The sequence below is a fragment of the Sesamum indicum genome, linkage group LG6 (genome assembly GCF_026168435.1).
Source record: "Sesamum indicum cultivar Baizhima isolate 11 linkage group LG6, ASM2616843v1, whole genome shotgun sequence".
Lineage (NCBI taxonomy): Eukaryota > Viridiplantae > Streptophyta > Magnoliopsida > Lamiales > Pedaliaceae > Sesamum > Sesamum indicum.
In genome coordinates, this window is record NC_142662.1 from 6,718,802 (window position 1) to 6,744,642 (window position 25,841).

Sequence of the window (25,841 nt, forward strand, 5' to 3'; positions counted from 1 at the left end):
ATAACTTCCAAATTTTCAATTAATTGTGATCGAGCTCGAAATATGCGACCACGATTGGTTGATCGTACAAGGTCACGTATCCTCCCGCGATCCAGTAATAGGGTCTTGAGAATGAAAACACGAACGTGAGCCTCATCGGGTGCGTCCCCGATAATGACCCTCCGACGCTCAAGTTAGAGTGGTTCGAAGTAAAAATATGCGATCTAAGATAGTAGGTCGAGAGTGAATAGACAGCAGGTACCTCAATTAATGACGTGCCGGAATATTTATAGTTCCAGGTATGTACGGTGGGTTGGGCCACGCGTCATAATCTGGACATTAGCGTCTTTGATCGGACGGCTACTATCACATCGGGTCTTCTGTTCGCGGGTCGGGTTCTTTCCTGCCCCTTTTAATAGAGCACGGGTCAGATATAGAAAGATTACTGAAATGCCCCTCATTAAGAGTATTTTTGACAAATAGGAGTTTTCCTATCAAATTGGGCTCTTGATTTTGCTTCACTTGCTTCCAAATACACCTTATTTACTCATGGTTCTTCACATTATTCACTGCCCACTATGGAGAGAGAAGGGAACCCAAGAAGAAACAAGTGAATTTGGACAAGACAGTGAATGTGAAGTGGTAGTGGACCAACCAAAACATGCATACATGTTAGAAAAAAGCATTTTTTGTGGTTGGTTTTATATTAATGGGAATGTAGTCTTTTTCATGAGCATCTTCTTTTGGACAATCAGAACCCAATTCTTCTTTCTGTTTTTGCTATATTTATTTTTTCATTGTTAGGATATATTGCTATTATTTCTAATTATCCTTCGATAGTAACCTCCCACCTACTGCGCTAAGCATGGTGTGGACAAGGGGGCAACATACAATCACAATTACGAGTCCTTGTACGCTTTAGTGTAGTCGTTCTTATTTCACATATATTAGTCACGTTCAATGTATGTGTATAAAAAAATTAAATATTATTTACTAAAATTTTTTATTAAAAAAAATAATAATATGAAATGATTATGATAAAAATAAATAATTCTGACAAAAATATTTGGAGTTGGAAAAAGAGAAAAAAATTTTAACCATAAATAAATAACTATTTTAAAAAAAATAAATTTTACCACTTGTAGATCGTGGAGTAAATGTAGAAATTAGTGGGTGGACAAAAAAAAAAAGACCAAGAGAAAGAGAGACATCAAAAGGGTACTCTTCTTAATATATAACTAGTTGAGTGTGGCACATTTCATATATGTGCACCAAAAAAAAAATATTAAATATTATTTAATAAAAAAATTTATTGTAGAAAAAATAATAATATGAAAATAATTATGATAAAGAATAAATAATTTTGTAAGAGAATATTTAAAATAAGAGAAAGAGAAAAAATATATTAATGAAAAATAAATCATTAATAATAAAATAGTTTTTATTACTTATGGATAGTTGGGGATATGTGGAAGTTACTGAGTAGAAAAAAAAAACATACAAAAAATAAGGAGATACGAAAGAGGTACTTTTCTTTAATATATAGTATAGATATAGATAGCCTAGTGGTTGTAGCACGTCGTTCTTACATGCATATAATAAATAATTTTTGATGTCTTAAAATATATCACAAATAGAGATAAATATATAAACTAATACATTACATTAATAAAAAGAAAGAAAAACAATATCAATTAATGTAAATTTTGAAAAGTTGAATAAGTTAGTTATTTTATTATGAGTTACATTTTTAACATCACAAAAAATTAATGTGGTTGTGTCATAGACCGCCATTTATAAGTATGGATAGGCTTTTCTTTTTATATTAATATAAATATGATGACAAACTATAATGGGTTCATGTGGTTTTTCATGATTACAAATATCATTCATTATTGAAAAATTATAAAAATCACTTCAAAATTAACAATCATCTAACAAATACTTTCCTACACTAACTATCAAGAGAGGTATTTGTTAAACGATTATTTATTATAAAGTATTGTAATTTATCAAACAATGAAGGTTTATTTGTAATTTTGGAAAGTCATAAAAAAGCCCAATGTAATTTAACCGAAATCTTACAATTGTGTGATTTCACCTAAAGATCAAAGCAAGAGTTTTGCAAACATGACAAGCTCTTGGGAGCAATGTTGACAAATGCTTTCTTGAATTTCCAGTACAACAGAACATAAACGCCAAAAAGTAAATTACAACACTCAGTCCCCTACAGTTGTCTTGGACCACAGATTAGAGAAGAATCAATTTCAACCAAGAGGACCGCAACATTCTTACACAAGGGAGGAAAATTGTCTGCATACAGCGTCAAGAATTTGAGTATTAAACAGAATCAAGGAAAAGAATATCGTCCCCTTTATCCACAGGCAAAACTGAACAAGGTTTGAATCCAATTCTTGCCATGTGAGAAATCCGAATTCAGCATCGATTTACCAGCTCAAATGCGGATGAGCGACACATTACACCGCATACTTGCAGAGGTTCTCAAAGCCCATGTATTCATGCCGCTGAATCTTGCCAATCATGTTTGAAATGCCAACTCCACCTGTAAAGGGGAAAAGGAACATTGATTAGAAATTGTAGCCGAAATACCCTCTAAAAAATTGACAGACGGTTAAAGCTGCTCACCTAGAGATATGGCGCTTACAAAGATTGTGAACGACAAAATGAAGATAATAATGGATGCCCTCCCGAGTACAATAATCAACTTTCTAACGACATGTTGCCCAATGAAAGCGGCAATGGTTGCAACAGCAACAAAGTACAGAGCTGTCGCACAAATCAAGAGCACAAATTGATTTGAATTTTTGAGAAAAACTAGTTTTTAGTATAAATGAGACATTAATGCTGTCAAGATGTATTTACCGTAAGGTACGGGGAAACGTTTGAGAAGGTAATATTCGACCACCGACATAGATGACGAGAACATCATGGCAAAGGTCGCTGTGGCACTTGAGACCTGAAAAGATTCAGTACAATATGAATGATAAAGCTCCAAATAATTTGCAACAAGATGCAAATTGTAATATGAGGTCAATAGAATTCTCTGACTTCAATCATACATTACCAATCAGAAATTTATTGGGTCAAGGATGAAAACAGTTGCATGACCATAAATAATAACATTTTTTGCAGGAAAAAGTTGCACCACCATAAATAATAGCAATTGTCATATGTTTCTTATTGGTGTTTGATAAGGAACAACTGCTCTTTCGCATAGCAAAACGAATTTGTTCTAATTAAGGTTGGTATAATGCATTAAAGAAAGAGTTGGGACTTTACCTGAGGAGGAACACCTAGTTCCAGAAATAGCGGACCCATGATAAATCCGCCTCCTAGACCTAGAAGACCCCCTACCATACCAGCAAGGACGCCGAAGAATCCATAAGTCAACAGTTGGTGCACTTTAAAATTAGTACCTTCGTCTCCTTTGGATCCAATTTTCCGCCAACCCTTGTACAGGCTAACTGCTTCGTAACCAGATACACCAAATGATACAGGAACCTGCAGAAACCATTGAGAAAAGGGAAATTCGTACAGAAGAAAAGACCCGTCTTAACATAATGAGATCATACAATTTTCATAATGTGCGCCCTGAATAGCACCATCGCCATGACTCTCTCTCAAGTTTCTCAGAAATTTTCACAAAAAAAAAAAAGAAGGCATTTGCGTGTGCACACATACCTGGAGCAAGTTCACCACCCAGTATAATGTTGAACAAGTCGTTGTGTACTCCTGTTCCAATTCAAGGCCAGTAAGTTTACTTATTCCAATGGCTTCAAAACAGAAACAGGAAAAGCTATAAAATGTTGCAGGAAAGTAATAGAAAAAAGAAAAAATGATGACTGACCTTTATGATCTGCAGTGCAAGAAATGCGATCCAAACGAAAACGAGAAGCGCAAATTCCTTCCAGCAAACATTCTCAATGATACTGACCTGATATAATATGATGCATCAAATGTGATTACTGTTGTTGGAAATTAGAGCTAGTTTTAAGACATTTCTCACCTCTGGTTCTTCCAAGTCCTTAGCCTCCTTTTCTGTATTATTGCTGGGTCCACCAGGAAGAAGCTTGTATTCTGCTTCTTCTTTACCGGCGCCTGAACATATCATGAGAACATGTGCTTCAGTTTTTAAGAAAAAAGGGAAGATTGTTCTTCAAGGCATTTAGAAAACGAATGCTCTCGCTCAACCCACCATTTGTCTCCAATCGCTTTGCAGCCTCCTGCAGCAAGAAAGAATTGGTGTTCAGATGAAAATGTCAGAATGAGTCATTCCAAAAGTAGGAATAGTAGGTGGAATTTGAAGCATGCCGACTTTGTATATTTTGTTTTTGGGGAAATGAATCATGTAAATATCTCAGCAATGTGACTTATTCAACATGCCATCTTGAAATTGTAACGTATCTAGCAACAATACCATAATGAAACTGCAACCTAACTGTGTATTTCAGTTATGCTTTTTAACATTTGAAAACCCACCAATAGCAGTAATGTTAAATCAGCACAATATGATCATTAAAGTTCAAGAAGGCATGGTTGTATTTCTTAGTTCAAAAGTTAAATGACTACCAAAAATGATGATTAATCCCATTATTAAGAGAAGAGAACAATTACCATACCTTTTTCATGATAGTCTCTTTCTTCCAAGTTTCAACTCCTTTAAGGAAGGCCTTAGTTGATGTAACTGTAACCATCATATTAAGTCAACATATTGACATGGGCACTAAGGTAACAGATAAGTTGAAATAACCAACTTATTACCTAAAAAGAGAATGATCAGAAGAACAGTAACCATCCAGTCTGCAAATACGACATTAAAAGCAACCCCAATACTAATGCCTAGCATGAGCATTGGTTGGATGAGAACAGCCAAATCATAGTCGATAATGGGCATGTCAATTGTTGGATGTCTGAGCTTAAGATTGTAGTAAACAGTCGATACAGCAGCTCCCATGATCATACCTGTCAAGTCAGAGAAGGCATTTATGATTGCATTAAGCTTGATGAAGTATTTTAGAAACAAAAGTCAACTTTTTCCAAGTATAATTATCTCTACAGTGACCATTGTAGAGGAAAAGCACACTCCCTATTGGCTTTATAATCACAAATTCGACAATAGACATAATTGCAACTTTTTACCATTCTAGTACACAAAAGAATTAATTCAACACAGTAGTTGAAATAAGTAGAATATCCATAAAATATTGTGTCACTAAAAGTATTACAAAAATTGGTCCTTCAGCTATGTTAAGGGCATAAAATAAAAATCCTAACCAGAATTTCTTCACCATGGATGGCCAGGGAATGTAGAAGTTCCAATGTTGTATTTAAAGCAGTTCCAACAAAGACAAAGAAATGATGGTTCTAGTCAAAACATAAAGAAAACTATTGATTTGTCGGGTGCAATCAAATTAAAAATATTCCTCTCTCACATTTTGAGATAGCAGTTGCGGATTTTGGATCAAATCCAATAATCAGAGAAAGCATAGGAACGAATATCCCGCCACCGCCAACACCACCGACGCTCCCAAAGGCGGCTCCAAAGAATCCAATTATGCTACCAACAACGATCTGCCAGTTAAATTTCAGATCCTGTGGACCAAACACCATATTAACACACATTAATGACAGCTGAACAAGAAAAAAAAACGTACAAGAATAACTCACTTCATATATTTGGATACTTCAAAGGTACAACTGCACCTTTTAGCACAACAAAATAATAGTAAACCATCACTACCTATGATGTCTTCACAAGAATCTCATGTGACAGGGGCAACATGGACATAATCAAGGAGGTTGAATTCAAGTAATAAGTCATTTGCTGGATGCGCAAAGAATCTTGTGTCTTATTACACGACAAACAAGCATGATTTGCATATCCTTCTCATATTTTATTTGTTTTCTGCCACATTCACAGGCATAACGCCCAGATATATGCTATGAATTATGATACACAAATTTTATAGATAAATATTAACAGCTTTTGGTACTCAAATAGTCGACAACAATTCTGATACGGCCACACAAAGACCATCTATGGCGATGCCATAACCAACAATAACTCGTTAAAACGGTCCAACTACTGGACATCTCCATCCAACAACAGCAATAAATACTGGATAAACCGATCTACCGAGCAATAAAAGGAGAAGAAGAAACAAACATCATCCTCGGATGTTATGAGATCAAACATGAACTACATACACAAACACGATTTTAGAATTTTAGACTAAATTAATGATCTTAACTCACCGGCCAAACGTGGTGATAACCTGATTTATTTGCTTGCCATATGAAATTCACAAAAGTTGACAAGAAATCCGAATCTGAATCATGCGCCGCGCTACGCGACAAAGATTCCTGCTTTAAGCTTCTCTCAGCAGAAACAAATATTGAAGCCAACAAAAAGCTCCACAGAACTGTAAAAAAAGGTCCAAAAGCCTTCCATTTCTCTAGATTCCGCGCCATTAATCAAGAATATCCAAGTTCCGCCTTTCCGGATAAGTTATTAAACCAAAAAAATCTTCACCTTTTGATCTTTTCGCACTCTGTACCCAAAAAGGTCTCTGTTTTTCAACAATTTATTTCTCGGTTGGCTGAGCGAAGAGAGAAAAATTCTGCCAAAAAAAAAAAAGAAAACTTCCCCTCAAAATGGTAGTCCTTCAATGGAGTGGATAAACAGCGAAATGAAGATGAACAGAGAATTTCTCTCTCCGAGTGTATGTGTGTGTGAGAGAGAAGGTGCAAATTGTTAGAGAGAGAAAAACTTTATAGTGAAGCAAACAGAGTGAGAGAGAGAAACGTAAATGTAGCATATAAATATAGACTACAGAGGAAGAGGATATGAGAAATGAGCATGCGGGTGCGGGCGCGGGTTACATGGAATCACCAAAACGACGAAGTTTTATTGTCTCCAAAGGCCAGACGCTGCATGCTATTTTAATGACACGTGTACCTGATTATATATTAATTAATTGAGTAATTAGATTCACTAAGATGTCAATGGTTTCTAAATTAATCCATTTTCCATATATTCTTTTCAATAGAATTAAATACAGATTACGAACTTTCAAGGGTAAAATAATTAATAATTTGAACTATTATAACCGCACGCAGGGGACCATGACCATCACACTACCTAGACATACCCCTTTCAACATAACATCCTTATTTTTATTTTCAAACTATACTACCATTTTCAGTTTATTAAAATAGTAATATATTTTTATCTCAAATCATCCTTAATTTTTCTTTTATTTTTTATACAGATGTCTCTCGATATTTTTTTGGTAATATTATAATCGATCAATATTTGTGTTTTTCTATTTGAGTTCTACCGACCAACTCTACTTAAACTCAGGTATAGATGGACTCGCGATGACCAATTGATCGACTGTCTCTTGAACAATGATTCGTATGAAATTGTACAACTTGAAATCTTTATAAACGATAACTTTTATACTCATTTTATTCTTCTTACGAGACACTCTCTTACCGACTATTTTATTCTTCTTGGGAACTTCTCAATCTCTGGAAAAACAAAGAAGCAACCAATGTTTTTACGTTCTTCCGCTGAAGCTGAAGATCGCTCCATGGTTGCTGCTAGTTGTGAATTGATATGGCTTAAGTCCTTATTAAGCTGACTTGGAGTTTCTCATTCTCAACTTATGCAGTTATTTTGTGATAGTCAAACTATTTTGCACATTGCTGCTAATTCAGTCTTTCACGAACGCACCAAGCATATAGAAGCGGATTGTCATTATGTCCGTGATCAAATTCAGACGAGTAATATCGTTACAGCTCAAAATCGATATATTAAAAAAAGCCCTTGAACGTCAACAGTTTACGTACTTACTTCCCAAGTCGGCATTCGTGATCTCTATGCTCCAAATTGAGGGGGAGTATTGAGCATATATTAGGCATAAGTTGTATCTATTCTAAAGTAAATATTTGTAGATATCTTGTATGAGGAATCTAGGGATTGGCAAAATGAATTAAAGGTTAATTAGCTTAATTATTTAATAATGAAGTGACACGATCCCGACGAATTGTATTATTAATTTACTTAGTGCAGTTGACATCTACTTAGCGTTGAGTGTCAAAGGCCTACTTATCAAATTAGGGAATAATTACATCTGCATCCCTGAATTAAGGATTATTACACAAGTTACACCTATTTTGTAAAAAGATAAAAATAATTTATGTAAATAAACCATAGATCAATAAATATAAATATAATTATCTCAATAATTAATTGAGTTTTAGTTGGGATCAATCTGCTTCCACAATTACAATCTATACGACTATTAAGAAAAAGAACTTTTTCACTCGTAAAATGGTGATTTGTGACACTACGATATCAATATTTTTATTGTGTTGAAAATATCCATAAATTAATTTTTTTCTTATCTAATGTGTTTATTTATATATTTTAATCTATTTAATTATGTATGCACAAATACGTGTCACGACAAATAGTATTAAAAACAGACTGGGACAAGTCTAGTAATAATAAGTTATCATGCTACAACTAGCCCACTGATGATATATTTTACTAGCAATATGCAATAATTTGATGTTGATCTTGGTTCCCATAATGTTAACTTTTTTGATACCAGCCTTTTACCCACACCAATTATATCAAATAATTCATGTAATATCATCATAATATAAAGTTTATTGTAATTATATAAAAAATAATGTGTACTTAAGTTAGAGTAGTTAAGAGGGCATTTGATTTGAATTATTTTAAATATCTTATAAATTCATAATTTTTAGGTTAAATTACAACGACCTCCCGTGAGATTTGACATAATTACGAAAACTTTATCGTTGTTTGAAAAATTTACAATTACCCATATGTTGTTTGGTAAAATTATGTAATCTTTGCATAGAGGTATAAAATTGACAGTTTTGTCCTCATTGTGTTTCTTATTTTCTCTAAAAAAAATTAAAAAATTGTTCAAAGATCAGATGGGGTGCATGGAAAATTTTAAAAATTTATAAAAAAAAAACATTCACTTAGTCCATAAAAAAATAATTTTTTTTAAAATAAATAAAACTATAATTCTTAGCCCACAAAGATATTTTGGTCAGTTCATTATAAAAATAGACGAAAACATAATGAAGACTAACGGGTTGAGTTAATTGTTAGACGACTATTAAAATTACGAGAATATTGATAATTTTTTAAATAACGAGGGGATGTACGTAATTATGCTGAACTTTCAAAGAGGTCATTGTAATTTACTCTAATTTTTATGTTCGAACTTATAAGATGTTATATTTTATTTTAATTATAAACTCTTAAAATATTCAGATAAATAAAATTACGAAGCTTATAAGATTTTGGTATTATAATTTTGTAATCATGTAATTAACATTTTTGTAAAAAATCAGAAAAAAAAAAAAGAAGAAGAAGAGAAGAGGTAGTTGAATACCGATAATGCCCTTGAAGTGCTTCATGTAAAGTATGGTAGAATTGTGCAATTATTGGAGCTTTCTTTATCTTGTGCAATTAAAGATTGGGGCACGTCATGCAATTGACGCTGTGTATGTCTGGTCGTCACCTGCGTCGACGTCGGCATCATTGCACTTTATGTGGTTTTTATATACTTTTTCTTATTTATAATTTTAAAATATAAAATATTATTTATGACAACTAATTATATAAAAAAGAATAGTCCTCTATTTTTATAAATGGCGGTTAATGAACTGCCGTACCAATTATTGTAAAGCCAAAGATGCCCTTCAACTAATGATATAATAATTTTCTTAAATTTTCAAATTTTATAACAATTGATAAATTAATTTTCTTTTTTTTTTTCTATCTTTCTTTCTGTCTTTTTTTTTTAAATGTAATATATTGATGTATATATATATATATTATTCTTATATAATATATTTTAAAGTATGAAATATTATTTATTATATACACGCGTGAACGGCGTGCCACAACGGCTAGTATCTTAATAAATCAAAGAAATAATTACATTTATATATTTTGATCTATGTCTTGCTTATACAAATTATTTCTGTTTTTTGTATAATTATAAAAATACCCCCGAGTGATGATGGTGATGTTTTTGAAGAATGTGTGTGTAATTCTTTAAAATATAGGGTGGTTTGTGCAAATAATGTAGACGTTTCTAGTAGTTGGATGTGTAATTATCTAAAAGTATGGATGGTTTATGTATATAAATTGTAGCATAGAGGGTGTAATGTAATTATTCCTAAATTAAAAAGGATGAAATTTATAAGATATTTATAATAATAATTATATTATTAAAATTACAAAAAAAATATTTTATAAATTTTAAAGTATTTAATTTTATTTGATTTCCTTACAAGAACCACTTATTATAAAATAATAATAATAATAATATGTTAATTTTATTATGAATAGAAATATTAATAATAGATTAAGAAATCTCAAACCCATTGAAAGCACCCTACAAAAGAAAAAGAAAAAGAAAATATAATAAGTACAACTAACAAAACTAAGGTCACGTGTGTGTACGAATCCCAAAAGATCAAAATTATCTTCCCTAACACAATATTTTTATTCAAATCAGATTTAATTAAATTAAATTAATTATAAAAAATAAATATAATATATTTATTATATAATCGATTATTTTTTTAAAATTATACACTAATCGTACTGTATATGTACTTATTTACCATTGGCTCAAATCCGATTAAATAAAAAATTTCCATTTACTAATAAAACAAACTGTCAATTATCAAAAATTGTACGTATCAAACACACACCTAACAAGAAAAAAAAAAAAAAGGGACAAGACATGTTTGGCTCTCAATTGATGATTTCGACACTTCAATAAATTAAATTGTCGTGTTTGGATTGGCATTATTTGCGTTATTCTGGAATATATACCCACTCCCATTCCAGTCTCACGAGATCCTCCTAAAACAAAACTCCAAATCCAATAAGTATTGTTTATTTTCAAATAAATTGGTCTGATTTTATACTATTATTAACAAATTTTTATTTCGAAATAATTAATGATTTGGTGATAAAGCTGATGTGTTAGTACAAAGATTCCATTATTGGGCCAACCGGGATTAATTTCGGGATAAGCTATTCTGGAATTGATCTGTAAGCAAGCTATTTCAATTGCTAGGATAATCCACCAATCAGAACTACTCAATTAATTATTGTCCATCATACGACAAGAAATTGACTTGTCAAAGGAATTTTTTAAGAGATAACTTATATTCTATTATTACTAAATATAATTCTTTCCTATTACTGGATGTGTTTTTTTTTTTTTTCCTTTCTAAATTTGATAATGATTTTATTTTATTCTATTACTAATTACACTATCCATGTATTATTTGACGTTGTATTTTGAATTTTTGATATTTATCTCGAAATCGTAAAATTGTGATTATAAATTACTAATTGTTTCTTCCACTCATCATATTATTCTAATTAAAACTTGCGATTCTTTGTGAAGAAACTCATCGTTGAGATAAAAGAGTTTGGGATAAGTCCAAGCCTATCGTCTTGCACCGAATGTGACATGATTATACATATATTAAACATTGAGTCCCTATAAAAGAGATTATACATATATTAAACATTCGAGTTTGATCTATAATTGTTCTGATTGGTGCAAGTTTTGAAGTTTTAAGCAGGTTTCGACCTGCTTTCGGGACTTCAATTATGACTTCAAAATCCACACCAAACAGAACATACCCGAATTCAAATTCAGACCCAAACATATCCAGCCGTATTAATATGATGTCGTCGCCGCACAAGATAGTGAATAATATAATTTTGTAGTTATATGTCTTGATTTAGAAATAGTTAATTAATTTATATATGTGCAGTGAACCCAGTGCTTAAGTCTCAATCACAAAAGCAATGAATTAAGAGGCTAACAAATTAATTAATCACTAATCACAACCCTTCATCTCCTCGTCAACTAATCATCGTCACAGAATATGTATACAAATTCAAATTGTAACCAGAAGGAATGAGTACTTAACTTGCTGTAATGATTAATGAAACAACTTGATTAACTCAGAAAAGTCATAATTAATTACGTAGGAACGCCCAACTCATGATGTTATTATTACGTGTAATGACACAGGCAGCCGTCCTACATGACAAAACGTGCCCGAATCTTACTGCTTTTGAAAGACGTCTGTTTGGTCCAATCTGAATATTTGACCTGTAATATAATTAATGTTCAAGTGGGATTATTAATCAATTCATCATAATTTTTATTCTTGGATTCGGTGGATTAGGTGGGAATTACCCACCTTCAGAACACATTTATAATTTATAACTCTACAAAAATATATATATATATATATATATATATTGAGAGTTTGAGAATATGTATCAACTACGCTGGGTATAATTATATATATATAGCATGCATCTAACCACAAGAAGGGGAAAAAAAAAAATTGGCATGCTGCATGTCGAAGAACATAATATATATATATATATATATATATTATTACAAGAATAAGAAATAGGGATAACACCGTCTTTTTTTTAAATTTGATATAATTATATATACATATCTTATGATTTGAAAAATTATATTTAGTACTCATGACGTTTGTTTTTATCTAACAAATAAATATTTTGAATTTGCTAATATATGTTAACCAAAAAAATTGAATAAAAATTCCAGCAAATTGATTTATTATTAACTTATTGCAGATCAGACAAATATGTTATGACCGGACAACCCTTATAAGGATGAGCATACATACATTTCTCACATGTATAAGTGTGTAAAGAAGTACAAGGATTGTTCGCTCAGAAAAAATATTTATTTGATTTATAATAAATCAATAATAAGTTAATCGGGGCTAAATATGAACTTTATTTAATTTTTTTTGCTAATATAAAAATATTTGATGAATTTTAACTAACGGATAAATCTATTTGCTAGACCAAACTAGATGTTACGTATATAACATAAAATTTATATGAAATTACACCAAATTTATCGTGATATGGATATATGTAATATTCTTACATATATATGGTAAATGATTTTCTAGCTTAGCATACTCGCATGCATTGCATCAATATCATACTCACACGTTTACTGTAATACCTGACAATATTTAATTTTGGCAAGACCAACTTTTGTATGTGGGTTTATTGTTAGAGCATGTGCAGGAATTATAATTAGTACTGTACTTAGCAATTTAATTATATATTTATTTATTTTAGGACACCTACGTACCATTTCCAAAAATATTGATGAATTAATGCCCAATCGAAAGTTATCCAAATCTGAACTTGTCCTTCTGATGTGTAAGAGTAACAAACAATTTACTTGTCCTTTTGGAATAATATCACGAGATACATACATATATATACATATATATATATATCTTCACGTGAGTGATGAGTGAGTAAATATCAAAAGATTCGGACTATGGGTTTCAATTTTATATTTAAATTGGAAAATTGAGTTTAGTCAAATTAAAATATTTATATATTATATATAAATTTAGTAATCTACTATATATGTGTATTTTTTCTAACAAGGGGAGTAATAGATATATGTGTAAGTAGAGTCCAATGTAGGATGATGTTGGAATTTTGACAAACACTCCATATTTAGGAATGCAGCAATAATTGAGTCGCAATTAATGTTTGATGTCTGCAGTGGCCGGTTGGTTAAATTTTATCCTAAATCGAATTTGATTGAATTTGGAAGAATTATATAGTAAATGTAATATGTTTAGATTGTGATTGATGTATAGTTACGAAACCACACTTATTTTGTTCAATTAAATCTGATTTGTATAAGAATATAAGGAAAGAAATGTGAGATGGGGTGTGATGAAAGATACAAGTTGGCATATGCATGTAATGAATGTTGGTAGAGATGCAGTGGATTGGTAGGTGGTGAGAGTGATGAAGAAGGTGGCATATGCATGTAATGAATGTATATGTTGATGAATGATAATTGTGTGTCCCCACTGCCCTAATTCCCAAATCATGATTACATACAAAAGAGTTTGTGTGTGAGCAGTAGGATTCTGAGTGGGTAGGACAATAGAGACAATAAAACGCTCTGCTGGCGTGGGACTCCGACACAAATGCTGACTCAACCACCTCTAATGCTTTCTACTCTTGAACCATTGCACCACTGTTGCTCCCAACTTTTCTTCAATGCTCCCAACATTTCTTCAAGGTCTGGGCCTGAGTAAGGAATTTTCCTAATCGTAGGGGAGGGAATTGGAGGTGATTTTCCTCCTATTCTTTTTGAATTAGCGGGTTCTTGAATGACCCGCCAATTCATTTTCCAACACGGACTCATCATCCTCGTTTCCTTCCAAGTCAACAGCACAGCTAACATAATTCTTGTGACGTTTGCTGACTCATCCTCAGGCTCCTTGGTTCCGTGGCTACTGACGTGTCTGTGTGAGTGAACAAATCCGCCTCATCTCCTGCTGCCTCATCAGCTCTGGCTGGTGAGTCATCGGCCTCGTCGGCAGCTGACTCTTCTTTCGAGAAAGCTTCGTTGGCTGAAAATTATTTTGTAATCGAGCCCCCATTTTTGTTTGTTAATTGTTTCTATCCAAGAAAAGAGAAATGATGCAGCTTCAGTTGAAGGCTAAGCTTAAATTTCTTCCAGCGCTTAAATTCCATGGCGATAATCCCTTCAAGCTCATGCCCATGGCCGTCGCTGCACCGCCCCCTTCTGCTTCCAAATTCAATCGCCATTCTGTTTTTTCATCATCCGCAAAACCCCACTCTCCATTGTTGCTATGCAGAATGAGCGGAAACTCAGGTCAATTCTCTCCCCCTCTACTCTTTATGTATGCTAACGTATGAGAGTAGAATCTTCCTGTTCTGGTTTGGAAGATTTCACATCTCTTCTCTCTTTTTTTGGTTCAGACATTTTCACAAACAGTAGATGTGTGTTTGTTTATTCTATATTACAACAGGAGGGGTTGGGTATCTCTATTCATATGCCATGGATTTATTAATTTTGTCTCAAAGGGTGCTAGTGGTTTATAAAAATAAGCTTATGACTAAGTACAACGTTGGAATTCTGATTTTTACATCATTTTGATGATGTTTCACTTAGACATGATATCACAACTGGAACTTGGGAAGGCCGAAGAGAAAAGGAAGCCAGAGAAGCGTGTCAATGGCATATTCTGGATTCTACTTATTAATCTTGGGATATACTTGGCAGATCATGTTTTGCAGGTTTCAAATGATTTCTTGTTATAGAGCCTTCCTTTTTACACAATGCAAACTGCTGCAGCTCCACAAAACGTAGACAAACTTTTTCATTCTATCTATTTTAGTGTGTCATAGAAACAGGGTGATTTGCATTGTAAAGCTAATAGGAATTTTCTCTTTTATCAAGGTTCCGTGGGTTAAGGAACTCTATTTGTATCATAATCAGCCGGCTTGGTATCAGTTTATAACCGCAACATTCTGCCATTTTAATTGGTAAGTCTGCTACTTCTCTAGGCTATATACACATTGAATTTGGAGATTCACTGAGCATGCTTTGCTTGCAGGAATCATCTGTCCAGCAATCTGTTTTTCTTGTACATTTTTGGTGAGACTTTGTTCACTTGTTTTTCCTGAAGCTATGCTCATATGGATGATCTTAATTGCTGGCTTGTAAAATTTGTTTGGTGATCCAGGAAAACTTGTTGAAGAAGAAGAAGGAAACTTTGCTCTATGGCTCTCCTATATTTTGACAGGTGCAGGAGCAAACCTTGTTTCATGGTTAGTTCTCCCAAGAAACGCGGTTTCTATTGGAGCATCTGGTGCTGTATTTGGACTCTTTGCTATCAGTGTCCTCGTGAAGGTATGGAGACTATTATGTCGATTGCTGAAGTTAATTTGTCAGGTCTCTTGTATGATTGTTAACTTGTTGACCTATTCTGCTGCAGATGTCCTGGGACTGGAGAAAGATCCTCGAAGTACTTATTTTGGGGCAGTTTGTTGTAGAAAAGGTACTGGATTCCATGCCTACGAGTTATGGTTCCACCAATTTTAAAATTTTCCTGTCTTTCGAGACCTGTAATTTCTGAAGATAACTTCTCATGTTACTAATTGCTTTGGTACCTAATGGCACAAGGTAAACGATCGTATTGAGGCTTTATAGTTGATCTTTGACTGTTGACTGTATGATATGAAAAGTAGTCCGTTGCATCATGCTCTGGTTTCAATCTTTTCCTTATATCAGTTTAAATAGATAACGGTTGGCTACAAAGTGGCAATGTAACATTTGGGTCTGTTTTCAACAAGATAGCTGAAAATTGTACATTGAATAGCTTTGAACAACCAGTTTTGGTTAATAATTTTCGTGCTAACGAGTCATTTGGCATATCAGGTTATGGAAGCAGCCCAAGCTTCAGCAAGCTTAGGTGGAAGTTTGCGGGGAGGCTATGCGTTGCAGAATGTAAATCACATAGCACATCTCTCAGGTGCCCTTATAGGTGTATTTCTAATATGGCTCCTCAGCTCTGTTCCTTCCCCAACCGATGAGAAATAATACTCGATTTGAATAGGATCTGTTTTGCTTCTTCAGATACAGTATTAATCTATTGAAAATGGATTAACACATTGTTTCTCTGTTCTCTACCACTCACTAGTCCTCTTGTGTTGTATATAAAATTGCATATATTTTTCATTATACCTCTAATAAATTAGTATATTTGATGAGGGCCTGTTTGGATTTCAAATATGGATTTGTTTAAATTCAAAGAACCAGTATTCGGTTCCCAAAATGATTTATTGCATGGAAAAGTATCACAAGAGATTCAAAGAAATTTGTTATTTGTTGAATATACCAACATGATTCTTGATATCATATTTACTCACACATGATTTAAACTGTAATTATTATAAATACTAAGTTTTAATTATAAAACTTCCATCTGTTCTTTTAATTATCATTCGAATTAGTCTATGTTGTGTATTTTTACTAAAATGTAGTAGGGTATGCTTTTCTTTTTACTAATTTAATGCACTCCAAAAAAAGAGAGAAATAGAGAAGATATCTGAATGTTCAACCATTTGTCAAATCACATCAAAAGCATTCCCACAATTACCAACAACCTCACTCATCAAACAAACACAAAAAAGAAAACCAAGAAAAAAAGCCGACATCCTCTTTCTGAAAATTACTACAATTGCACAATCAAATTATTGTTATAGAGTAAAGAACACAAACCATATGTTTACGATCAGAGCATGTTGAAGCTGTGGAAATGGTACCAGAATTGTTTAGCGACGCATCCAGTTAAAACCCAGGTGATCAGCTCCGGCTTAATTTGGGGAATTGGCGACATTGCTGCTCAGGCGGTCACGCACTACACCGCCAAACGCCACCATCTTCAAACCCACGTCTGTAATTATCTTAAATTTTCATTCTTTTGACATAGGATTGTAATGTTTTTAAGTGGGGGTTGTTTGTTACTATTTTCTTGAAGTGGGGTAGATGGGCAGTCTGTCCCTCTTGTTTAAATTTGAATGTCTATATGTAAATGTTTTTCTGCCTTTTTGTTTTATGCAAGTTATTGTTCTATGAGAATCATATAGATGAATGTGGATAAATTTGGGTTTGATTGTTGTGTCCAATGGCTTCAAGTGGATTGCTGAACGCCCTTCTAACATTGAAAATTAAGATTTGAGGATGAGCAGATTATCCGGCTTTTTATCTTTTTGGTTTTACATATACGGGTTTGCGGCACAATAAGTGTTAATTCTTGGATATGAGTTTGTTTAATTGAGGAAGGTTCCCTAGTATTGTGAGTTTGATCAGAATGGCTTTGTTTATCCACATGCGGGTAGGAGCTTCATTAATGGTTCATAATCAGACAAGAACCAGCATTCCTGATTAATTAAACTTGTTTCGCAAATTGTTACCATTTACTGCTTCATATGTTATCTCGCATCGTTGTTGAATATGGTAGAAGGAAGAAACTACAACAATTGGGATGTCTTTTGCCTCTTATTGCATGTTGTCTTCAGTTTCAGTTGTTAGATTCTTACTTCATTCGGCTGTTAATTCCTGCAGGATGAAAATGAAAATAAAGCAAAGCTCAATTGGAGACGAGTTGCTACGACAAGCTTTTTTGGCCTTGGATTTGTTGGTCCCGTTGGCCACTTCTGGTCTGTATCATCTGTATCTTAACACAAGTTTTTTAAGGTTCCTGTATGTCATCATGATCGACCATGTTTGTATAAGATTCAAGATCTTTTGATTTCCACTTTGACATTCAGCAGCCTGCATGCTATGACATATACATGCAACGGAAATTGCCCCTATGAACCTTTCTGCTTCAGGAAACGCTCGATGTTCTTTGTTACTTGATCAATCAAAATCTAAATGCTCTTGGAGAGCTACAGATGCTTGGCTTTCGAGTTTAATCACTTGCTGCCATTAAATACACCGCTGATGCGATTCTGGCATTCTGTTTCCTGTCATACAGGTATGAAGGGCTGGACCACTTCATTAGGTTGCAGTTAAAGCTACAACCAAATTCCTTCCGCTTTGTTGGTACAAAAGTAGCAGTAGATAGTATAATCTTTGGGCCCCTGGATTTACTTGTGTTCTTCACTTACATGGGGTTTTCTTTGGGGAAAACTGCCAGTCAGGTTAAGGAAGATGTCAAGAGAGACTTTCTCCCAGCCTTAGTTGTGGAGGGAGGCGTATGGCCCATTCTTCAGGTGGTGAACTTCCGGTTTGTTCCAGTTCGGTATCAACTCCTTTATGTCAACATCTTCTGTTTGTTGGATAGCTGCTTTCTTTCGTGGCTTGAGCAGCAAGAAGACGCTTCTTGGAAGCAATGGTTCAGATCATTTATGCCTCAAAAGGAACAAGAACAATCAGGCGCATAGTTTCTTTCTAATATTTTTGCTTGAGCTTCTGTAAATACGCAACTTAACATAAATCCCATTACTTGAACACATGAAATGCCAATTTGTAGTTTGAAGTCGGCATTCATGATAGCACTAGTTACACTTCTAATGAATGATTAGGTCTGTATCCATTTGCCTCAGAAAATTTATCAGCTCTGTACTTTTTTCCCCAACTTAACTGTTAGTTGGGGCATTAGATGAAATTGGAATGCAGCGATACTTTCCGTTCTTTTACCTCATTGATATGTTGACGATTGAATAGCAGATGAATAACTCATTGATCTCAATGGTAGATACTGCTGTTGCCTTGTGTTCTTAAGGCAATGTATCTACAGAAACACCAGGCAAACAACAACGAGAAAGCATCTTGCTTATTAAAGCAAAGGTGCTGAAGAACCTCTATGAAAACTTTGTTGACATTATGTAGCACATTCACCAAGTAATAATGTATTCAAGTCTTCAAAAGATCGCTGATGGGTCATCAAATCAAGTGCTGGATCCAGAGGCTGGTAAAATTTAACATTACTCATTAAATTTTGCTCAAGCTGGGGCGAAATGCTCACCCCAACGACATATCTCAATGAAGAGAAACCATATGGCAAAGCAATCTTATGAAACCTCAATCCATGAAACTACACAAAACCAGCCACTTTCATCTCATTCACCAGTATGTTCAATTTTTCTATTAGGCCAGCCCGTCGGTAGCCAGCTCCCAACAAACCATAGATGGACCTTGTAAGTTTGTAAGAATCTTTTATACGCTCCAAAAACAACTCCAGCCTATCATAAGCTTCCCTTCTGAAATAAGAACAAATCACCTTTTCAACATCCTCTGAGCAGCTAAATGCTATTCCATGCTTTAGCATTCTCCCAACAGAGTACTCGACATCATCTAACCTATCTGTATCTGCATACATTCTTATTATCGAGCAGTGAAACAGTGAAAGGACTTCCGGATTCTGGTCAGATTCAGTAAAATTCACTAGCAATTCTTCCAGCTCTTCCACCAGTCCAAGTTCTTGGTACAAATCCACAACCTTTTTGGCCATATTTCGATCAATCCGATGCTCACCTTTTAGCATAAACTTCAAAATCTCTTTAATCCTACTCGGATTTCTCTGCTTACAGTACATCAAGAGCATGCTATGGAAGACGGATTCATTAGGGATTAGCCCAGATGACATCATTTCTTTGTAATATCTTTGTGCATCCTCAAAATTTTTTGATTTGACACAAGAAAGTATGAGAAAAGCATACGTTTGAGCATCAGCAGAGAAACCAGAGGCCATTTTAGCTGTTAACCAAGCTTCAGTTGCACTCTGGTTTCCCGATTTTGCATATGCCAAAATGAAAGCATTATAAGTGTCAGAATCGGGTCTGTCGCCCTCAGAACGCTCCATTATTTCATATAAGCTTAATGCTGTGAGCATATTACCTGAAGATAAACTTGTCAAGATAAGGGCATTGAACACTGAAGATGTAGGTTTAACTCCCTGAGCCTCCATTGAACTAAACACGAGCAACGCAGTAGGGAGATTCTTAATGCTTTCACATAAAGATATCAACTGAGCGTAGGAATCATGACTTTTCTCATCCTCTCTTCCCAATTTCTCCAATTTCCATTCAATTACCTGGCTACAACAAGCAAAGAATAGTGTGTGGGAGATAATTATTACCAGTGCAAAGTGCAACCACACTTCCATCATATTTGTTCTAAACGGATGATAGTTTAAACAATAAAGTTATAAAGAAATTAACAACCAATCACTTCATAGAATATCAGTTGCAAATAATCAAATTCTTAACTAAAAGCATAAATAGTCAATTAAGCAATAACACAATGGTTAACTATGCAACAATAACATAATGATTTGTGAGTAACATCAAGTCCTGAAGATCTTCAAAAATGGAAACTTAGCCTGTGGGTTGAGGTGATAAAAACCCTGTTTTCTCAATCATATATTAAACTGTACATTTCAATTTCCAGTTTTCTTGAGCATAACAATGTCAAAGGTCTAATCTTTTGACATACTTATACTACTCCATTACAATTTTACTAACAATTGTTACACAACCAAACTACAAATAAATATGTTTACTAAATCAACTCAAATAAATAGAAGAAACACAGCCAACCAGTTGCTGACAAACAAATTAAACGTTCCAAGGGAAGAAAATGGGCGCTGCAAAATTACCAAATTAGCTTTCCGGGGAGCAGAGGAATTGAGAGAGGTGAGAAGGTCAGCCCACGGAAACTCAGTCGATTCTGAGCTGAACTCAGAGTCGAGGGTTGCTTTAATTCTTGAAACCGGCGCTTTCAGAAGCTTCTGGAGCAGAGGGATATCAGTTGATGCCGAAGAAGAGAAATGATTGTCGATGATGAGAAGTCGTGCAAATCGGAGGCAGCTTACAGTTATAGGCGAAGGGTTTTTAGCTCGAAAAATCGATAGCGAAACTCTGGCCCGTGCTGCCGCCATTGATTTGATTTTGCAGAGTATCTCGGCTTTCGCCTCAAGCTCGCTAAAAGGTTCGTCTATTTGAAAACGTGTCCAGTGACTCATAACATGCGACTTATAATTTATAAATACCTCATAAAATTAATAATTATTTAGATATTATTTTTACAAAAAATCCATTGGCAGTAAACCCTGTTTCCTGTCCTTCCTCCCCTCGTCTCTCGTCTCAACACTTCCATTACACAAAGCCATAGCACAGAGAAGAAATGTTTCTAACTCACCAGTTTCCAAGAATCCATTCCCACTTTCTCTTTTCCTCCTTCACATCCCACAAGCCCACGAAACTCTTCCTAATCACCTCAGACCTCTTATCCAAATCCAAACCCAAACCTGATTCCGTACCCGTACCCTCACCCCTCTCCCACTTCTCTACACTCACTCCCACCACTACAGCTCCGTCTCTACCCCATGAACAAGAAAGCTTACAACTTTCTCTTGAAACCCTTTTCGTGCCGCCCGAAACAGATGTTTCGTCCCTTCTAAACGCGCCTTTGAGCGCAAGAATCTTGAAGGGCTCGAACATTGTGCTGAGCAAGTACGCTGGAGATGGTGTGGAGATTGTGAATGCGGACTTTGTGAAGAGCAGTGTGAGAACCGAGGATTGCCCCTCTGATGGAATGCCGGAGTTTGCGCTTGTGGGCCGGTCTAATGTGGGGAAATCATCGCTTCTTAATTCGCTTGTTAGGCGCAAGCGCCTCGCTCTTACTTCTAAGAAACCCGGTATCTTAAAATTTTTATGCATATAATCTTTATGCATTTCAGTAATGCGATAAAATGGTTACTTTGTTCTGGGATATGTATTTAGTTTGTGAAGAGCAGTGAGAGAACCGAGTGATTTGTTGTTGCAGTAGCTTGAAAGAGTTCTGAGCATGCTGTCTTGTTCTCATCTTATAGAACTTGGCCAGTTATACGAATAACAAAGTAATGGAGTATCAATTAGATCATGGATTTGTTACGTCTGTGGAAAATAGCCTTTGAAGGGGAGGGTTTTTGAGTTTCCTCTTTGTGGAGAGACGGTTCACATGAGTGGCTGCAGGCGCGGGTGTAAGAAAAAATCCAAATAGGATTATATCTTTTGAGTGACATGTCATGGATTGAAGAAGTAGCACTGAGTGAGCATATCTTATGCAAGTTGTCAAGAGAGAGCTTCATGTAATAGCATCATTTTATGAAATAAAGTGATTCTTTGCTAACATTGCAGGGAAGACACAATGCATCAATCATTTTCGCATTAATGATAGCTGGTACCTCGTTGATTTGCCAGGCTACGGGTATGTACTTGACTTTGGTACCTTGCATTCTGTTTCTTGTTTTGTTTAGTTGATCTATGAACGAGATTGATAATTTCTTTCACCATAAGATATCTGGTGTCATTAAACTTTAATTAACAGTAACCTGATTTTCTACATTATGCTACTATTATGATGTACATTTCGACTACAGGAGAGTATTTAGTTGTACTATTCGTTGATAAAGATTCTGCAGCCATGAGAGCCATGGCATCTAGTACATCTAGGAAAAGTTTCTTGTTCTTCTGTGTGGCAAGTGATGTAGACCTGTGTGTTACCCTTTCATATTAGTAAGGATGAACAAATTGTTTATGGCAAACTATTCTGTTTTGGGACTAAATAGGTATGCCGCTGCACCACATGAGCTGCGAACCGACTGGGATAAATTCACCAAGGATTATTTCCTTAACCGCTCAACTCTTGTCTCAGTATTCCTTCTAATTGATGCTAGCATTCCTGCAAAACAGATTGATCTGGAGTACGCAAGTTGGTTGGGACAAAACCAGGTTTGGAAATTTCTAGTTTAACTTCTGATGAATGAGTGAGTCTTGCTCCATTAATTTTCTCTTTTACTTTGTGGGAAGCTCCTAGCCAGTTTCCTGGCCTCTATCCCATTCCTAATCGATCGAGTGCTCGAACTCTTGAAACTTGGAAATTACACAAACTCCATTAATGATTGATCAAAGTTATCTTACCCCAATTGTCACGTACCAGTCTCCTTTGGTTAAACGCTCCTTATAATAAGTAAATCATGAGAAGACATTGTGGTAGCATCACCAATTGCCCCAAACATCCTCTTTTGTTAAAAGTCCTCAATTGTCTTAACTTGTAACCTCTGGATTTTGTTCTCTTGCATCAGATCCCTATGACTTTAATATTTACAAAATGCGACAAACGGAAAAAGAAGAAGAACGGGGGAAAGAGACCCGAAGAGAATGTGCAAGATTTTCAGGAACTCATACGTGGCTTCTTCCAGACAGCACCACCTTGGATTATGACCAGTAGTGTGACAAATCAAGGTCGCGAGGAAATATTGTTGCACATGTCTCAGTTACGGAACTACTGGCTCAAGCATTAAGTTATTTGGGGCCTCTGGACAATTTTCCTGAAAGGTGTTTGCTTCAAACCTATGTTTATACTTTGTACCATAACTGAACCAGAGGATTTCGTTGTGGTTCTTAACGGTAATATTTCCATTTTGTAGAGTTGTCAATGAGGGATTCTTTTGATCATCGCAAAAGGCTTGCATGAGGGAAGGTGGTCGCAACATTGAAATACGCTAAAACTACATACATATGACAGTATGTTATGGAAGAGCTTTTACGCCCTATGGTACTTTTCCGTTAGTTATAAGATTGGATTCAGTGGCATGGATGCAGAAGACTTGAGATTGCATCAAGTAATGGAAGCAGATACTTGGAATTTGGTCATGAGGTGATGCCAAGGCTTAAACCTTTTGTGTCTGTGTAGTGTATTTTAATGTTGAAGGAGGTGTGGCCATTGGTTGGGGAGTTACTTTGTATAGTCAAAAGCTTAAATTAGAGCTTGCAGTAGTCGTCCGCTTCAAAACTATATAATGCTCAACTTTTGGCATTTGCTCTAAATAAGAATTTGAATTTACATATTCTATTATCATAGAGAGTACAGCCTTTACTTAATACAAAAATACTGTTTCTAAGGACTACTGCAAGAATTGAACTACTTGAGCCCTAGTTCGACCGATTTGAGCCCTGTATCTGGCAAGTGTAATATATTTGTTGTGTGATTGGTATTCAGTTCAGGAAAAGTGATTAATCATATAGTAAGTGATTAATACATTTACTTTGTGATTAATTTAGTTCAATCAAATTTGATTTGATTAAGAATTTTTCTGAATTGAGACTACAAAATTTGTTCACTGCGGATTCCCACATTATGCCAATACAATAGACTTGTGCCTAGCGAGGTGCCAGCAATGATTTGAATTAGAAAGTTCAAATTGTAATAATTGAAGCACAATGAAATTAGGGTTTTTCCAGTGGGCTTTCCTATACATTGGGCTTCTCAATTGAGTCATTCATGGGGCCCTGTTACTGGTGGATTAAAATTATAATATAATTTTTTTTCCCAGTTATGAATGGTCAATTTTTATTGCATTCAAAATAATATATAAAATATGAACAGATATTAGAAAATCATAAATTTCCTGAGTTAAATAAAAAAAGGGACGTAACTCACAGCATGGGCTGGTAATGGGAAGTTTTGCATGGGCTGGTAATGGGAAGTTTTGCATGGGCTGACCCACAAGATTATGATTGGCCCAAATCTGGGGGAAATACTTCTTTGGAAGCCATTTCTTATTCAGAAAACCTATAAATCAATCAAAAAGTAGGAAAACACCTTAAGGGTGCCAACGATTCGGGCTCGAGCTAAATTTTATTTTGAGCTTGAGCTCGATAAGTTCATAAGAAAGAGGGCCAAGCCCAAATTTGAAGTGCCTATTGATATGACAACGATTTAATTTGGTGTTTTATTGCATTAGCTATTGTCTGCTCTAACTTTATAGAAATTTTGAAGCTTATGAGTCGCTCAGACTTTTCATTTACAATAAATAAGGAGCGTTTTTTGACATTAAAAACCCCGTGGACGACAGGCTTGTTATGGGTGCATGTCCTTTTTCCCGCAAAATACCACATGATCTGGCTTGTGACTTAATTGGTGCTCTGATATGCGAGATTTTTTCCACTTTGACTTCATATGAATCTCACAATTTTGTTCGAGAAAAAAGCGTCTCATTAGAAAGAGAAGATCTTGAGATTTATACCACGACTAAGTTCTTCAACTATAATTAATGTGATACATTAGCCTACATCATTACATATAAAGAAATCAAATTCAAGCACAAGCTCATATCCTATCCAATTAACCAAACTCGAACCAATCTTCTGTCGGAAGGGGCATTAATTACGCTTCAAGAAAATGATTGTTGGCCACAAAAATGACACACATAGAAACAAATAATTTAAATTGAAATTGGAAATCCCACCAAGCAAATTAAAACCCAGTAGTATCTTCCCAGAGCCCACTAAATTTTACTAGCAATAAGACATAACATAATCCTTATACCATTTCTTTAAGATTTAATTAATACAT

At 34.6% G+C, this 25,841-nt stretch overlaps 5 protein-coding genes across 7 annotated transcripts; 3 read left to right on the forward strand and 2 right to left on the reverse strand.

The window, feature by feature from the left end:
* Positions 1-2,120: 2,120 nt before the first annotated feature.
* On the reverse strand, positions 2,121-6,808 carry LOC105164774 (Sulfite exporter TauE/SafE family protein). The gene is made up of 12 exons (XM_011083533.3): positions 6,256-6,808; positions 5,433-5,592; positions 4,762-4,962; positions 4,620-4,684; positions 4,196-4,223; positions 4,007-4,098; positions 3,848-3,934; positions 3,682-3,732; positions 3,280-3,501; positions 2,863-2,956; positions 2,626-2,766; positions 2,121-2,542 (listed from the first exon to the last, which is right to left on the reverse strand). The coding sequence occupies exons 1-12, from the start codon at positions 6,469-6,471 to the stop codon at positions 2,457-2,459; spliced, it is 1,443 nt and encodes a 480-aa protein (XP_011081835.1). The 5' UTR covers positions 6,472-6,808; the 3' UTR covers positions 2,121-2,456.
* A 7,288-nt stretch (positions 6,809-14,096) lies between these two features.
* Positions 14,097-16,603, forward strand: LOC105164773 (Rhomboid-related intramembrane serine protease family protein). Its single transcript, XM_011083532.3, has 7 exons — positions 14,097-14,801; positions 15,102-15,226; positions 15,390-15,475; positions 15,547-15,587; positions 15,676-15,842; positions 15,928-15,990; positions 16,371-16,603. Exons 1-7 carry the CDS (start codon positions 14,603-14,605, stop codon positions 16,530-16,532), a joined length of 843 nt encoding a protein of 280 aa, XP_011081834.2. The 5' UTR covers positions 14,097-14,602; the 3' UTR covers positions 16,533-16,603.
* Positions 16,604-16,850: 247 nt separating this feature from the next.
* On the forward strand, positions 16,851-19,138 carry LOC105164771 (uncharacterized). 2 transcript variants are annotated; one of them, XM_088881508.1, is made up of 4 exons: positions 16,851-17,386; positions 18,060-18,154; positions 18,475-18,542; positions 18,637-18,817. In XM_088881508.1, exons 1-4 carry the CDS (start codon positions 17,234-17,236, stop codon positions 18,678-18,680), a joined length of 360 nt encoding a protein of 119 aa, XP_088737634.1. In that variant the 5' UTR covers positions 16,851-17,233; the 3' UTR covers positions 18,681-18,817. The 2 variants fall into 2 exon arrangements, with proteins under 2 accessions (XP_088737634.1, XP_011081831.1); XM_011083529.3 differs by having other exon boundaries at positions 18,475-19,138.
* Positions 19,139-19,411: 273 nt separating this feature from the next.
* On the reverse strand, positions 19,412-21,465 carry LOC105164772 (uncharacterized). Of its 2 annotated transcripts, XM_011083531.3 has the most exons (3): positions 21,316-21,465; positions 21,100-21,231; positions 19,412-20,535 (listed from the first exon to the last, which is right to left on the reverse strand). In XM_011083531.3, the coding sequence occupies exons 1-3, from the start codon at positions 21,463-21,465 to the stop codon at positions 19,537-19,539; spliced, it is 1,281 nt and encodes a 426-aa protein (XP_011081833.3). In that variant the 3' UTR covers positions 19,412-19,536. The 2 variants fall into 2 exon arrangements, with proteins under 2 accessions (XP_011081833.3, XP_011081832.3); XM_011083530.3 differs by having other exon boundaries at positions 21,100-21,465.
* A 161-nt stretch (positions 21,466-21,626) lies between these two features.
* On the forward strand, positions 21,627-24,341 carry LOC105164770 (P-loop containing nucleoside triphosphate hydrolases superfamily protein). The gene is made up of 5 exons (XM_011083528.3): positions 21,627-22,140; positions 22,622-22,691; positions 23,053-23,215; positions 23,569-23,821; positions 23,914-24,341. Exons 1-4 carry the CDS (start codon positions 21,627-21,629, stop codon positions 23,785-23,787), a joined length of 966 nt encoding a protein of 321 aa, XP_011081830.2. The 3' UTR covers positions 23,788-23,821; positions 23,914-24,341.
* The last annotated feature ends 1,500 nt before the right edge of the window (positions 24,342-25,841 follow it).

Coding starts and splice junctions, on each gene's coding strand:
- LOC105164774 (XM_011083533.3), bottom strand. CDS start 6,471: ATGGCGCGGAATCTAGAGAAATGGAAGGCTTTTGGACCTTTTTTTACA. Junction 4,224..4,619: donor AAGAGACTATCATGAAAAAG/GTATGGTAATTG, acceptor TTCTTGCTGCAG/GAGGCTGCAAAGCGATTGGA. Junction 3,502..3,681: donor GGGTGGTGAACTTGCTCCAG/GTATGTGTGCAC, acceptor TGGTTTCTGCAG/GTTCCTGTATCATTTGGTGT.
- LOC105164773 (XM_011083532.3), top strand. CDS start 14,603: ATGATGCAGCTTCAGTTGAAGGCTAAGCTTAAATTTCTTCCAGCGCTT. Junction 15,227..15,389: donor TGGCAGATCATGTTTTGCAG/GTTTCAAATGAT, acceptor TCTTTTATCAAG/GTTCCGTGGGTTAAGGAACT. Junction 15,476..15,546: donor ACATTCTGCCATTTTAATTG/GTAAGTCTGCTA, acceptor CTTTGCTTGCAG/GAATCATCTGTCCAGCAATC.
- LOC105164771 (XM_011083529.3), top strand. CDS start 17,234: ATGTTGAAGCTGTGGAAATGGTACCAGAATTGTTTAGCGACGCATCCA. Junction 17,387..18,059: donor GCCACCATCTTCAAACCCAC/GTCTGTAATTAT, acceptor TAATTCCTGCAG/GATGAAAATGAAAATAAAGC. Junction 18,155..18,474: donor GGTCCCGTTGGCCACTTCTG/GTCTGTATCATC, acceptor CCTGTCATACAG/GTATGAAGGGCTGGACCACT.
- LOC105164772 (XM_011083530.3), bottom strand. CDS start 21,465: ATGAGTCACTGGACACGTTTTCAAATAGACGAACCTTTTAGCGAGCTT. Junction 20,536..21,099: donor CTCCCCGGAAAGCTAATTTG/GTAATTTTGCAG, acceptor TGTTGTAGCCAG/GTAATTGAATGGAAATTGGA.
- LOC105164770 (XM_011083528.3), top strand. CDS start 21,627: ATGTTTCTAACTCACCAGTTTCCAAGAATCCATTCCCACTTTCTCTTT. Junction 22,692..23,052: donor GTTGATTTGCCAGGCTACGG/GTATGTACTTGA, acceptor GGGACTAAATAG/GTATGCCGCTGCACCACATG. Junction 23,216..23,568: donor GTTGGTTGGGACAAAACCAG/GTTTGGAAATTT, acceptor CTCTTGCATCAG/ATCCCTATGACTTTAATATT.